At 38.4% G+C, this 16,086-nt stretch overlaps 1 protein-coding gene across 5 annotated transcripts in view; it reads right to left on the bottom strand.

The window, feature by feature from the left end:
• The window catches only part of USP8 (ubiquitin specific peptidase 8), a 36,933-nt gene that overhangs the window by 9,819 nt on the left and 11,028 nt on the right, over nucleotides 1-16,086 (bottom strand). For all 5 annotated transcript variants that reach the window (XM_005307257.5, XM_005307261.5, XM_005307259.5 and 2 more), the window contains exons 2-11: nucleotides 14,176-14,351; nucleotides 13,167-13,311; nucleotides 12,358-12,443; nucleotides 10,018-10,165; nucleotides 8,781-8,838; nucleotides 7,234-7,393; nucleotides 6,649-6,811; nucleotides 3,563-3,707; nucleotides 3,149-3,378; nucleotides 864-1,442 (exon numbers count right to left, since the gene is read on the bottom strand). In XM_005307257.5, coding sequence (XP_005307314.1) covers nucleotides 864-1,442; nucleotides 3,149-3,378; nucleotides 3,563-3,707; nucleotides 6,649-6,811; nucleotides 7,234-7,393; nucleotides 8,781-8,838; nucleotides 10,018-10,165; nucleotides 12,358-12,443; nucleotides 13,167-13,311; nucleotides 14,176-14,279 — 1,818 coding nt within the window. In that variant the 5' untranslated portion in view covers nucleotides 14,280-14,351. The remainder of the gene's footprint in view (nucleotides 1-863; nucleotides 1,443-3,148; nucleotides 3,379-3,562; nucleotides 3,708-6,648; nucleotides 6,812-7,233; nucleotides 7,394-8,780; nucleotides 8,839-10,017; nucleotides 10,166-12,357; nucleotides 12,444-13,166; nucleotides 13,312-14,175; nucleotides 14,352-16,086) is intronic.

Below are 16,086 nucleotides of genomic sequence, written 5' to 3'. Positions count from 1 at the left end.
TCCTTTGCATTAATATCACTGATGTTAGGCATGAAGTCCACTCCCCCCTAATCTGAAGATTAGAGAAAATTTCAACATCTTTTTATGGTGCATTTTCAAGCTGTAAATGTGGCTATTAACCTGCGGTGAAGCCCAACCTATTCCTTCAGATCTTCCGATTAGCTGATTCTATTTTATGACCACAGGAGGGTAAATGTGACTGATCTTGTTCACTTTTCTTAGGCTTTAGTGGGATAAAGGAAGGCGATATGATGCCAGAAGAGGGAGTGGGGAGCCCTGCTCTCAAACAGAACACTGGATGGGAGTAGTAGACTACTTGTCCTTCCCACACTTGTTAACAATACTATGACCTTTATCCGCCCCTGCAAGAGTGCTGTCTAACCTGGGGCATTTGGGAACCAATTATGGCTGTGATTCTGTCCTTCCCCAGCACAAGTTACAGCAGTAAATAGAGGACTGGTATAACAGAGTAGAGTGCCACCATGCCTCTGAAATGCCGCCTATGCTGGGGATGAAAGGATAGACAGAACATGAGTCAGTTCTATTGGCTCTATATCAGCAGGGATTTCCCCAGCCCCAAAGGGCATTCCCTGCTGCCCAGCTCTGGGAAGAATCTGGCCATTTTATGTTGCTCAAATAGCACAAAGTGGGAATGAGGATCTGCCCCTTTGGGGTTTGTTTTGCGTTTTTCCTCTAGTTTTAAATTAAAAATGTCAGGTCCCAAACAAAACCCAGTTACTTGCAGTTAAATCCCTCAGCACTGGCATTTTCCCAATGTAAGCAATCTGATACACACTGACAAAACTGTGCCAAATGATTACTCTATTTTCATTTTGTGGCTGTTGAACTGCTCGTTTACTAACCTTGCTTGAGACTGACACCCCTGTCACAGATGTATCTCCTAACGCACGCCTCTGCATTTCTGGTGTTCGAGTCCCCTTTTCTCTTTCTTCCGCGGATACTTTATCAAGCTCAGGTTTTTTTGCAGCAGTGTTTTCATGTTCAGTTTTATTTTGTCTTTTTGCTTCTAATACTTCTTTGCATGCTCTCTCTTGTTCTTCCTTTTCCTTTTGTTCCCTAATTGCCTGATCTTCCTCCTGTTTCCTTTCTCTCTCTTCTTTTGCTTGCTGTAGCTTTTCTCGGTGCTCCTTTTCTTCCTGTTTCTGCTTCTCCAATTTGAGCTTATCTCTTTGTTTCTCTTGTTGTCTTTCCCGCAATTCTTTTTCCCGTTTGCTCTTCTCCAACATGGAAGCTGTTTCTGCGTGTATGCGGCTTTTCTCTTCTTCTGGCAGCATGGTCTTTGCTTCAAACGGTGGCTTTGTGGAACGATCTGGAATCATTCTTCCATTCTGAATAGGATGTTTGTCAAGAGTTGTACCTTCAGATTTTGGACTATTATCATCATCAAGAAATTTTGCTGAAGGCTTTTTAGTACGATCAATCTGAAATAATAAAAACGAAGTATAAAATGAGAATAAAATGTCAACTAGAAACATTTGTTACAGTCCCTAATATCACATAGCACTAGGATCCTCTAGCAACACTACCTTCTTTAACTAAACTGCCTTTGGACTTGTACGAGTAAAGCCTACCACATTGTTTTAGCCATCTTGCTTTTCAAAACTTCCATTTATGGAACCTATTAGTGAAAGATGTTCCATCAAAGTTCTGTGCAGACTTCAGTTACTCCTGGTCTTTATTAACATTCCTTGAGGGCTGAAGGAGACATTTTCAAGGGTGGGGGAACCCACCTTAGATTTGTACTCCTCACTTTTAACATCTTGGCTGCTATAATAATGAAGCTTTCAGTAGAAAGCCCTGAATAGAAATCAAAATAATAATTTTTTTTTTTTACATTGAAGAAACAACACGTTTAAGGAAAGATATGTGAAAGGGCAATACTGAAAGACAACTTAAAAAAAGTCTACTTCTGCCAGATAAAACAAACATGATGGAAGCAAGCAGACTGTTGTGTCATCCATTTTGTTTGATCATCCATTTGATTTTTAAATGGTTTTGCATAATTCTTCTTGACCTGCATATTCCACCAGAAACCAGAAGGCAATGTTGTTTAGTAGTTGGGGAACAGGACTAGAGCTGAGAACTCAGTGTTAAGAGTCTTGAGTAGCCTCAGGCAAATCACACACCGTGCGTGTTTCAGTTTACCCATTAATAAAACTAGGATATTAGGTGAGTATTAACAGTTTGTACAGCACTTTGAAGGTAAGTAGGGTTAAAACTGATTATTATTAGAACTCAACGCTAGTTCTCAAATTGTCACAAGGTGAGCTGGACCTTTAAGGTGGTTAAGCCCCAGCTCTGACTTGGGCATATTTTTCCCTTTCTTCTGACCATGTGACAGAGCATGTGACTGAGTAGGGGAGCAGATATTTAAGAGCTGCATGTGGCTCAGACCAGGGAGAGACTAAAGGAAGAACAGAGTGTCTGAGGAGTCTTTTCATGGCTGCCTAGGGAGGACCCTTGAGGCTATGACCAAAGTAGCCTAGGGAAAAGAAAAAGTGAGAGCCATTTCATGGTTTAGGGTTCCTGGGTTGAAGTCTAAATTAGAGGGAAGACCCAGTTTCCCCTTATGCCTCAACTACAGTGCCAGGAGAAAGAAGCTAATGCTCCTGTGATGAAGGGGGAACAGGACTGCTGTAAGCTCCTGCCAAAAGAGGAGAAAGTACAGAACCAGGAGAAAGGGCTGTGGCAACAGGAAAGCGAAGAACCTTGTGAGCCCTCTGCAGTGAGACGAGCAAATCAGTGCTTTTTATTTTTGATTGTCCATATGGGGAACATTCTTGCTTCAGTTAGAAGACTAAGGCACCTTAATAGCCTGGGAAGACAGGCTCCAGAGGCATGGCAACTGGGAAACTGAGGTTTGAGATAACTAAGAGGTAAGCCATGCCCTGATGTGAACCAAAATGCTAAAGTTCACCACATGCTATTTGATCAGAGTAATTGGGAATCTAATTGTATTAAGTCAGCAATGCTCAATCAAATGCAGAAAGCTGTGAGGAAACAGTAAAACTAGACTTTTCCCATTTACAGGTCTCTTTTTAATAAAATATAATTAACATGGACAATACAGAGCTACATAGAAGTTTTCTTTTAAATAAAAGCTTAAACAAGAAAGAACATATCTTACCTGTGGGATATTTATCACCGCATATACTGGGTGGACTACATGTGAACCATCAGTTTGAGGGGTAGCAGCAACTGGTGCACTTGGAGTTGGTGTGTTTTGTGATCCTGTCCTCCCCTCTTGATTACTTCCCATTTCATCATTCTCAGTTACTTCTACTGGAGTGGGCTTTATGTGGACAACAGGTGGTGGAGGAGGAGCTGGCTCTTCCAGAGAGGGATAAGTAAAATCCACTGAAACCACAGAAATATAGTGCTTTTTTAAAAACAAAAACAGATTATGTATGTAATTAGCATCCTAATCTAAAGCAAAAGCAGGAGCAGACTTAAATTTAATATATATTTAAATTACTGTATATAATCTTAGATTGCTTATTTATTCTTTTAAATGTATTTAAAATGTCTTCCTTATACTTACAAGAGACAGACACAGCTTCACTCTTGCCACGTGGGGGTGGAGTTACTTTAGCATTTGTTGTGTGTTGGGGATAGCAAAGAAGCCAGGTCTCATAACCTCCTTCTAAGACTAAAGGCTCACTCCGCAGTATAGTTTTACTTTCCCACTGGAAAAAGTTAAAATGAGACAGACATTCTGAATGTAGCAACAGAGCCTTTAAATTACAACTCAAATTATGCTGAAAAAACTTACATGCCTGGCTGTTACATTTTAGCAGACAAGTTATTGTTCAGATTGACAAATCAATCAGTAAAATCATTATTATTTAGATTGCAAACTGTTAGGATATAGATATTCAGGCCTGTCTGCAAAGGCTTATATTTTAAGAATTTAGGTGTATTTTTATCACTTAGCTAGTTATAGAGGAAAGAAAGAATCAAAATTACTCTTTGCATGTGTAAGGGACAGTCTGAGGCTCTGTTCTTAGGCTAAGTAAGGTCTTTGGCTAAGCAGCAGAGGCAGCCATAAGTGAACGGTCACATCCTCACATTGCCTTATTTTAATGTGGCTAGTTTGGAATCTGGGGCTGTTAGGGAGGTGATCCGATTTATCACCTCCAGATAAAGGGAAAAGCCTAGAACACGTAAAAGGAAATTTAGTTTGATAGTTTTCTGTCTGGTAAGAACTTACTTATTAATAGACACAGCTGGAAAACCCTTATGTCTGTATAGATGCAGTTGTAAAACCCTTATGTCTTATAGATGTAGTTGTAAAATCCTCACTTCTGTATTGTTTTGTATGTTTATTTGCATGGTCTCGGTCTGGTTCTGTAATTGTTTGTCTGCTGTATAATTAATTTTGTTGGGTGTAAACCAATTAAGGTGGTGGAATATAATTGGTTAAATAACCCTTTTACAGTATGTTTGAATTGGTTAGTTAAATTTTAGTCAAATAATTGGTTAAGGTATAGCTAAGCAGAACTTAAGTTTTACTATATAGTCTGCAGTCAGTCAGGAAGTAAGGGGGGGAATGGGGGCTAGGGGTGGGGAAACTTAAATTATGTTTTGCTAAGGGGGGGAATGGGAACAGGGATGGCTCTGGGGTGTCAGAGTTGGGAAGGGGGACACTGAGGAAGGAAACTGGAATCATGCTTGCTGGAAGTTCACCCCAATAAACATCGAATTGTTTGTGCCTTTGGACTTCGGGTATTGTTGCTCCCTGTTCATGCGAGAAGGACCAGGGAAGTGAGAGGGTGAAGGAATAAGCCCCCTAACACAAACCCTTTAGGGAAAAGGTTCTCTCTCCTATCTTTGTACAGCACCCAGCACAATGGGGCTCTAATCCCAACTGGAGCCTTTAGGCACCACCATAATATAAATACTTACTAGTATTAGCAGCAACCCTTGAATTCTGAAAGTATACCATTTATAGTAAGCATATGCTTGCTAATGCCTCATGGGTTAACTTTGTTCTGTGAATGGGTGTATCAGCTTTAACATTTTAAAAATCTGCCATCAACAAAACAAAAGCCCAGAATTTCAGACTTGAGCCTGCCATTCTGTCCTGAGCTCACTAGTATGACCAGAGAGCTTTGTGGGGTTCACAAAACGTGTGTAGCAATACATATAGAAAACAAGCTATGCCGGCACTAATTCTCAGTCCTTCTAACTGAGCAGCTTTAGGTGACAGAAAGTGTTGTGTGCACAAGAGTCCTTTTACAATCTCAATCTATTTCAAGAAAGCAGAGAGGGGAAACACTTAAAATTGTAGTATGTAAATTCTATCAAGTTTATCTTTCACCATTGAACCATTTTAAAATAGAACTGTTCAATTTCTAAACTCTTATTGTAGCTGAAACTCAAGCCAATCTAATCTGTGCTCCCCCAGTAAATAGAACCAGAGAAGATGGCCAAGTGTGTTGATGGGGGGGGCTTCTCACTTTCTCCCAACTCCTCCAATCTTGGAGGCTTCTGGCTCACAGAGATTTACTTCCACTTTGGCAGCCATGGATTGCCTCATTAGACATTTAGTAGTGGACCACTTCCCAGAGCTCCAAGGAATGATGTATTATGAGTTAGCAAGAGAGAGGAGAGAGACTGACTGAACATGTCCTTGACATACTAATACAGGGGTGAGCAAACTATGGCCCGAGGGCCGAATCTGGCCCGCCAGCCGTTTTAATTCAGCCCTCAAGCTCCTGCTGGGGAGCAGGGTCTGGGTCTTGCCCCACTTAGGTGCTCTGGCACTCCAGTTGGGATGCAGGGTCGGGGGCCGCTCCACGTGGCTCCCGGAAGCAGTGGCATGTCACCATTCTGGCTCCTACGCGTAGAGGCAGTGAGGGGGCTCTGCTCTGCACGCTGCCCCTGCAGCTCCTATTGGCCGGGAACCGCAGCCAATGGGATCTGTGGGGGCGGTGCCTGTGGACGGGGCAGTGCGCAGAGCTGCCTGGCCGTGCCTCTGCATAGGAGCTGGAGAGGGGACATGCTGCTGCTTCTGGGAGCCACTTGAGGTAAGCGCCATCTGGAGCCTGCACCCCTGAGCCTCCCCCGTGCCCCAACCCCCTGCCCCATCCCTTATCCTTCTCCCACCCTCTGAACCCCTCAATCCCAGCCCAGAGCACCCTCCTGCACCTCAATCCCCAGCCCCACTCCAGCCCACACCCCCAACCAGAGCCCTCACCCCCTCCTGTACCCCAACCCCAATTTTGTGAGCATTCATGTCCTGCCATACAATTTCTATTCCGAGATGTGGCCCTTGGGCCAAAAAGTTTGCCCACCCATGTACTAATACAAGGATAGCCACTTCCCCAAATGATCTGTAGGTCAGGCAGATAAGAATTTTTAAAGAGATGGTTCACAACATTTATTACACTTACCCTCCCCACACAGTTAGCTATGTTGTCTTCAACCAGAAAGAGGAAGCAAGCGAAAAATGTGAGACACACATTTGTGGTATCAAAACCACACAGTCTCGTTGAAAACCATAGGAAGAGATGCTAAGAATGTTTTATCTGTTTTTCCTGCATTTTAGAATTACAGTTACTTAAAAACCACTTCTCATCAACCAGGATAATAAAGTTAGACAAATAAAATGCCAAACTTGTGTACCTTAAAAAGTGCATCTTTCAGGCTCCGAAGAGTTGTTCCTAGCTGCAAGTCTCTTGCAGAACTAAACCAGTCAAGCAGTACAACATAATCAACATGTCCCCTCTTCTTCCATGGATCTTTAGAACTATCTGGGAGTTTAGCTTCAATCCAATTAGCAGTGACTCTGGAATATAGGAAAATGTGTTTGAGTACAAACACGACATTTTGTCCAAGAATGCCTAAAAACATTTTTTAGATTGTATATAGATGATAAAGGTACGATTATATGCAATACATATATCAAAAGAAACAATGAACCTAGATCTGTTCTGATATTAGTGCACCTAGAAGCTTAAACTGGCCAAATGTTCACAACTCATTCATTCACTCATGCTAGTTACTTTCTGAAACTGAAAGCACAAGCTTACTTCACTTTAACAAGTTGTTCATAACTCTTGTATAAGGAAATGGTTTTCAGTCAGTCTAAAATGGAATATAGTAAGTAAACCAGAGAAATATATTTTATTTCTCTTCCACCAAATGGTTAGAGTTCATTAATATCAGTGCATAGTCACAAGATTCTACCACACAAAGGTTATTCCATACCCAGGACTGATAGCCTCTTCTGGAACACTGATGGAATTTGGAATACAGGATTCCTGATAATCTTTCAAGCTTCGAGCATCCATTATGAGCAATTCGATGTTTTTGTCCATCATCATTGGAAACAGTTTCTCAGCAGTGATTGCTCCTTGAGATACAGGAACTATTATATGCAAAAATATATTACAAAGAGAAACAGAAATCATTTGTGATAATATCTCATGGGAAAGGTCAAGACTCTTGTTTGCAAATAAATAAGACCACGGAATAATATAGTTTCAGGAAAAACTGAATTTGAACATTGAGGCTCATCTCCCATGTGAAATTCTGCCCACAAAATCGTGAAGGTGGGACATCTGATATGAATATCTACAGCTCTTGGCTTCCACTGTAACAGTCAGTAGCTGTTCTTTGATTTTATACAATATTTAAAAACCATCAGCTTAAAATGATCAGTATTGTCACACTAGTCTGCTCTGGTTTATAGGTTGAAGGAGAATTCAGGAGAAGAATTTCACATTTGTACAGTGTAGAAATGGAGCCTGGGGAAAAGGGTCCTTTATTTAAATCAAAATTTTCTTACAAAAGTCTCTGAGAAATATGCCTTGAATATTTCATACCAGTTGTAGCTGGTGACTTTTTTTTTTTTTTTTTTTTGGTCCTGTTTGACCATGCCACGGTTAGTTCAGTTTACCTTTGAAATATTGTGTAATGATTAAAATTCAGTAATTCCTAAAAGCAACCACTACCAAATCACCTGATGACACATAAATTGAGGACAACTTTTATGAAAGTCATGGGGAAGTGAGCAAAGTCGTCATAAAAAACCTCAGTGTCAAATGTAATTTTAACAAAAAAGCAGACTGGGAAGGCTCAACTGATATACTAAAGTGTCATAATTAACAAGTACAATGCTAAATTAAGATGGTGCACTAATTTTGATTTTAAAGAGAGGAAATCATAACGGGGGGAAGTGAAGGAAGCTATCAGAGAATCCGTCTAGTCCAGTGGTTCTCAAACCTATTAGACCGTGCCCTCCTTCTTGTGTCTGTGCTTCTGCTACACAAGTACATCTATGGCCACCCAGCTATGAAGGAAAAGTGGAGAGTGGCGGCTGCTGGCCGGCTCGGAAGGCAGCGCTGCTGTCAGCAGCACAGAAGTAAGGGTGGTAATACTATACCATGCCATCCTTACTTCTCTGCTGTGGCGGTGGCGCTGCCTTCAGAGCTGGGTACTCGGACAGTAGCCGCTGCTCTCCTAACGTTTCTCAGGCCGCCCCCCACCTCCTCCCAAAGAAATTCCCCCAGTTTGAGAACCTCTTGTCTAGTCTGCATAAAACAGGCCATAAAACTTCCCAAAAATAATTTCTGGAGACTCTGTTTTAGAAAAATATCCAATCACAATTTAAAAATGGCCAATGATGGAAAATCCATGATGCCTCTATGTAAGTTGTTCCAATGGTTAGTTACTCACTGTTTAACTAAATTGTATGAAGCTTTTTTTCCTGTTAAACAATGAAGACTTTTCCTGTGAAACATTGCATCACTTACCACTCAATCTGTCAACTTGATCTTTTCTTTCCACTGAACCCTTCTTCTCTCCATTGATCTGTATTATTGTAAAAAAGTGTTAAGTTGCTGTTTTTATTTTCTAATATAAAGTAACAAGTTCAGTAAATGACCCTGATTCGCAAAACATGAATACAACAGGAAGGGACCCACTAGAGGGAAATCTCTACAAAGATCTGCTGTCAGATGTCCAGAAGTCCCAAGAAAGAGGATAGGAGGGCAGTTGCCCATAACAGAGGGGAGCTGTGGAAGATGTAACACAGCCTAGGAGCGCAATGCTTGTTAGGTGGAGTTGCTGCTGGGTGATTTTGGGGGGAAGAAGGCAGGGGAGAGAAATGATGCATGACTCCCTGGGACACTACTTTTGCCCACTCGAATCACCGATTCCAGGCCCAACTGAAATTTGTCCATAGATTGCCAGCACCCTCTCAAACAAGAAGCATAAGAGGATCATTTGCATGCACAAAGCTAGGGATACAATTCCATTCACTGTGTTTAAATAACAATCGGACATAAAATGATAAAGCAAAGGAATTCATCATGAAAGCTTGTAATATCTAGACAGAGCAGCAGAAACAATGTCCACTCATGCATTTATCCAGACATAAGAGGACTGACTCTCTCTCTGCACATGCGCAATGTGCCCAGCCATTTGATGGTGTCATCATCAGCCAGGTGGAGAGCCAGTAGCCTGCCTTTAAGAGGACTTAAAGGACGGAACACAGCTTTCACTTGAACTTGCTCAATTTTGTTACCACTAAACCTCAAAGTATATGAAGGCACAAGTGTTATACACTAATGAATAACAATTTTTAATTTAAGGAAAAAAATTGAGCTTTACGGAAGAATTGAGGTCTATTCTGTTGAGCTTTAAGAGTTTTGTGGGGTTCCGCAGGTATCAAATATATCCACAAAGGTCTATGAAAAAATTATGTTTAATAAAAATTCATATCTTTCAAAAGTTTCATATTATGCCATAAAAATATAAAGCCTCTTACCAAAAATGGTAGAAGTAAACTTAAAATGGTTATCTTTAAATGATAATGTTTAACTTTCTACAAGGTAAACAATCTAATCATGGGTGCAATGTTACTAGTTAACTCAGTTTCTTCAATAAAATAAGTGGCCTCATATTAAGAGTTGATTTAATGAAGAGCTCATTTAAACATCATGCATTTACAGATTTACTATTCTGTCTGTAAATATTCCCCTCCATTACCCTTTGGTTTTTTCCTTTGGAATCTACTGCATTTTCTGAAGTGTGTTTGGCTAAAGCCTTTCCATCATCTTTTACTTCTTGCTTTTTCTGCTGCTCTTCTTGTCTCTCTCTTTCTTCAAGCTTTTTCCGAACTTCAGCTTCCTCATATCTAGTAGGAAAAAGTCCATTTTCAAAAACGTTTTTAACCTGTGCTTCAGTAACTTTGTGCAATTCCCCCCCGCCCCCAAACATTTAAATGTTGAGGTCTCACAACACTTAATTCCTGACTTCCCAAATTCTTCCTATTTTCTTCAGTAGCTGCTTGATAGTATTCCCCTCTGTGCTTCTTGCATTTCATAACTAACCTTGTTTTTTGGGACCAACTGATGTCCTCTGCCCTTCTCGAAGCTTACAATTTCTTTCCCTCAACCTCAGCTGTTTATGTAAAATACTTCTGCTCTGGCATCACCGAAAATGTTAAATTTCCCACCCTCTTCTGCATTTGTACAAATGCAGAACTACATGTAAAGATTTACTTATAAGATTTAAGTAATGTTGACACCCAAATGTATTAGTCATTCTCCCTGGGCACATTTTTGCTAAGAAAATCTAGTCTGGCATCTAATAAGTAACAGTATCACTAATAGCTAATTACTGTAAGAATAACTGAGCCTATAGTTTTCTCTATTTTCTCAGCCAGATAAGTCTTCAGCCTAGTCTTTATTCAGTATATTTTTAAGACTGATTGCATCAGAAAATCACAACTAATTATGTGCATCAGGTACCTAAATACATGGACTGATTTTTTCCCAACAGTTTTGAGCACCCAGTAGCCATCATTAAAGAATTCAAACACTGGAGTTCCAATAAAATCAGTAAGAGTTACTGGGTACTCAGGACTTCTGGAAAAAAAACAAACAGGTCAGTTATTTAGGTGCCTGTTTTTTTTTTTGTTTTTGTTTTTTGACATTTGGCCTAACCTATTTTTTTTAAATATGAAGTTTTTTTACCTCTCATTGTAAAGATAGCTCTAATATTGTAAAGAAGTAGTCATATGAATGACCATTTACCTTAATGAGATGTTAGCTAATTAGGACTTCTTGAAAGTCATCAATTCAACCACTGAACTGTCCCAAGTCAAATCAGGGACATTCAATTAGTAAACTACATCACTGATGTGAAATGTACTTGTCACATCCTGGTTCACTATCAGTATAATGGACATTCCATAGGGATGAGGCTGCAAGTTTGGAATCTGATGTTTCTATGTAACTTTCTAGTTAGTGACACAAGCACTGATTCAGGAAGCATCCCTATTTGAGACAGCACATAAGCACACGCTTCAGCCCCCTTAACTTCAAGTGAGACTTAAGCATGTGTTTAAGTGCTTTATTGAATCTCAGCAATACTGAATGTCTAGCCACCACTTAAAAATATGAATACAATTCTTACAAAGTGAATTAAGTCAAATTTTTCTACTGCTTCTATGATGTGCAAATTGGATTATCCATATTGGGATTCTCTTACTTCAAGGCAAATGGTGTTTTACTACCTGAACCTCCCAGAGTTTTAAATTTGGTAATTAACTACTCTCTAGAAAAAAAATTATGCCAGAAAAATAGTAAAGTAAATTGGTTCATATACTTATTGTGAAGTAGCTTCTGTGACTGTACGGGAGCCATCTTTTTCTTTTTAAGTATCTTTAAACATGTCAATACATATTTTAATTGCTCAAGTACATATTTGCACAATACACTTGAAATAATTAGTCACTGTAGCAACCCTCAAACTGTGTTCCTTTGAGACAATCCATAAGCTACCAAAAAAGCAGCTTTCAAAAACACTGCCTTTGAGCAAAAGTGCAGTTTTTCTGCTAAAAACTGCATCCACACTAGGACCACTTTCCCAGTATAATATACTGGTATATCTATACTGGAAAAATGCTTGTGGCATCCACTTGGCCTTAATATGATCACGTGACAGGAAAGAATACTAGGGAAGGACTTTTAATAGAGTGACTAACAGCAATTATCTAGAGGTTTTCATTGGAGCCTCTGATTTGTGTATACATTAATGGAAAAACAGCTGACATTTGTTGATGGTATTAAGTTAGAGAGAAACTTAAAAGTTAAAGAGACACTGAAGGTAGATCTAAGCACATGGGTTTGAAGTGACTGGGATGAATGATGGCAAATGAAATCCAGTCCGAATAAAAGGCTCAATCGGAAAGTTTAATCTTTCTGGATTACAGGTATCAGCAACTACTGCAAACAATGTCAAAAACAAAGGCAAAACTACAGCACCAGATGCGCAAATTTCAGATATATTTACATATTGCTTTGTAAAAAATGTTGCACATACCTCAGTTTCAGACTCTCTGAGAGTCTTTCAGCTTCTTCAATAGCTTTTTTTATGTTTGTAGGTCCCAGTATAGAATGAAAGTAATCCTAAAACAACAAGAAGAACCACCCCAGCATACAGTTAATACTGTCCAATGTGCATACAGGATAGAATACTTCTGCAGACACTACAAAGAACAACATTTAGCACCTAGTTTACAGCACACTAAAATTTACCTACTGAAGGGAAAAATAATCTAAAACTAATTTTATATTATTGCCATAGTTACTCTGTAAATAAAGTGAGATGTTCTTAAATATTTTAAGAAAAATACCACACTATTTATAAACAAGGCAAATATTCATATGTATGTTAATATTTAATTTTTATAATGTTAACAAGCTCTGGTCACAAGGTTGGGAGAGTAAAAAAAACATTTTATCCACTTTTTAAACTAAGGTTATCTTAATTAAAGGAATAAATAATACGCAATTCAGTTTTGTACCAGAAAAGGACTTTAACAGGGAAGACAGCAACGGGGCTCATACTATTTAGTGTCCAGTAGATGATATGCCAATGTAATTAGCAAAGTGTACTGTACTAGAAAGTAATAAGAGGCTTACAATAATAAGGACTGCCTCACTTACCAACACAAACTACAAAAGTTTATTTAAATAAATATAATTCCTTTACTGAAATTACTGTTTCAGTAGTGCGCACACATGTAATTCTTTCAACTGCCGCATAAATCTTCAGATATAAGCTCAACTGATTCGAAGTACTTCTGTTACTTCTACCAATATAAAAAATGCAGTCGGAAAGATATATACCTGTTGTTGCTTGAAATCGGGTCTTTTTTTAATAAGATTATATACAGTCACATATTTCATATATAGGACGTAGGCCTTTTCTTCATCTCTGTCCAACCTGCATTCCTCCGCTGCCTTGAAGATCTTAAGGGCACTCTGCACATAACTTGAAATTGGAGGGAAAGGGTCGATTAAAAAAACCCACAATTGTTGACCTAGTTTTCAAAAGAACAGTTAGTTTTGTAATGAATTCTTGACTTAAATGTTCACATTCTGTGCCCATGTAGTTTAAACATCCCTTTGGCATCACTATCCAAGCTTTACAGTTAAAATAAATCACAGCTACCTTTTCCCCCCTGAATTATATTTCTCTCTGCTATTGTTTATTAGCTTGCTAATTAAAGTACTGAAAAGAAATTACTCAGTAATAAATTAAATGGCAGTTTAAAACATTTCAAACAAGAACCCATCTACAGAGGGACTTTTCACAACCACTTCTCTCTAGAATGCAGAGTGGATTGGTTCTTTTAAAGCAATAGTCCTATGAAAACATACAATGAAGTGCATGAAGATTCAGTCTACAAATTCCAAAGTTAGGCTGTTTCTATTCCCATGTGATGGCTGAATTTTTCAACGGATGTTAATAACTTGCATTAATATAGCTTGTTGTTTCGAAGAATCCTAATGCACTTTAAAATCTTTCACAGATGTCATGTTCACTTCACTGTTGAAACATTATCTCTTGGATGATCTCTCCGTATTTAGTTTGACAATCCACAGCAACACTATACAGGACTGAGGGAAGCTATGCTATTGAATTGAAACTCAAGAGGGAATTTATGTACACAACCTGAGCTGGAATTTGGCCAGAAGTGCAGCATTGCTACTTAATGAGTTAATGCTTACTTAGAAAACTGGTCCACATTATCACCATCCGTATATAAGAGTATTAAACACTGCATCACTTGTTATTTAGCTGTGGAATTTGAACAATTAATACAAAGCCAATTAAACAAGGAAATTCACATACTTTTTTGTACTGGTCTTCTCGGCTTTTATTTCTGTTTTCTTGTTAAGATCTTTCAGTGAAGTACAGAGGTACAGTTCCTTAGGTACAGAAGCCACAGCAGGCATGGTAATGTATGGTTACTTATGTCCCTTCAAGGATAGTATGGCTGTTTAAATGTCTCCAATATTGATGTTTTTCTGAAAACAGAAAAAGAGGATAGTATTGAACACATTCTGTTAATGTCTTCAACTGATTTTTAAAATATAGGTTTTTAACATGAAGCATAAGGAGTTAAATGCAATAAATCTATATGATTAATTAGCTTAACATACAGATTTGCTCAACTTCAAATGAAGAGCTTATTAGTAATAGAACTCTCTGGAAATTATGCAATAAAGAAAACCTAATGAAATGTAAAAGCACAGTTTTTAACTTAATTGCATCATTGGGCGTACTTTGATTTTATGAAACAGAAGTGTAATGCCTAATCTGTCAATTATAAAATTGGAAAGAATTGACAAAATTGTGGCACTGCTATTTTTTAACACTTATCTATATTTTAATAGTGTTAAGTGTAACCTACTAAAATATTAATACCAAATTACTAATTACATAGAAAAGCTTTTTCTTAATTTAAAAAACAAATTGTCATGTACTGCAGGAAGCTATCATACTTTTACATTTTGTATCTGTAACACGAGATTTGTTAATTTGTCTGGTATTGCCCTGAACTTTAATACTCTTCCAGAAGAGGAGGAACATTACCATAGAAGTTTAGGATATAACCATTTAAATGTTAATTGCCTCAAAGTCCTGTTACTAGTCTTATGTTCTACCAATGCCAGACAGATTTATTTGAATTTTTGGATGAATATAAATAAATCCCTCAAAAAATGATGTGGGAGTTATTAAAATATAATTCTAGGAAAATAATTGGGAATGGGAGCAATCTAATGTCTCCATGGCACAAAAGGAGGAGAGAGAAAATAATTCTGAAATTTAGGAGGAGAAAAACCTACTTTATCCTGCAAAGATTCATTTTAATGTAAAGCCAATAAGTATATCAGAAAGAAATTGACCTTTTATGTATTCATAATCTTAAAAGGATACTTGATTTATGACTTGCTTATGGCTGACCTCTGCACACAGACATTGCCCAAGAAAGGTGACTGGTAATACACAGGTAGCAGAGAGAGCTCACCCCAAGAGAAGGCAAGCTGCAATAATCCATAAATTTGCAACATCTTTGCCACACCTCTCTAGGTATTAATAACTAGCTTAGACATAATTGCTTTTATGTTTTTCATATGGAAGATTCCTCCAGGCAGCCATCACCGTAACAGCTGGGCATCTGGCACATGTCCACCTTATCCGGTATTAGTATTTTACAGTAAATATGATTTGTTTTATTGTGAATTAAATCAGACTGTTCAATTTTCATGGAAAGAGAAAATACGGATCGACACCCTTTAAAAAAAAAAGTATCTTTTCTTTACTCAAAAAGAAGAAGGGGGCGGGGGGGGGGGGACTTGACTTGCTAATTTAACCACAGAGAATACTGGTTCAGAAGGGGCCAATCTTAAAAACTTGCCCTTACACTGGTCTGGGCATAAAAATTAACTATCAAGAAAAGAAAACTAGTTAGCCCTGTATAAGGAATAAACAAATCTCCTAAATTGCTCTGTGCTAAGTATTATCATTTTGAGGTAATTTCACATTCTTGCTTTTATTTTCTGATTTGATAATCTGACAGTCATCTGAAGCAATGCTTAAATTCATCTTTAATATAGTTAAGGACGTACCTTAACACCTCAAGGTCTGACATCAGGAAGAAGCTTTGTTACTGATCTCTTCAAACTTACAGCCATAATTTAGGAATGGCTACTATCAAAATTGAGTAATAAGTCAGTTAAAAGCCTGACTTCTCTTGGT

Source organism: Chrysemys picta, chromosome 10 (genome assembly GCF_011386835.1).
Source record: "Chrysemys picta bellii isolate R12L10 chromosome 10, ASM1138683v2, whole genome shotgun sequence".
NCBI classification, from domain to species: domain Eukaryota; kingdom Metazoa; phylum Chordata; order Testudines; family Emydidae; genus Chrysemys; species Chrysemys picta.
Note: the sequence above shows the minus strand (reverse complement) of the source record. Positions and strands in the feature narration are given on the sequence as shown.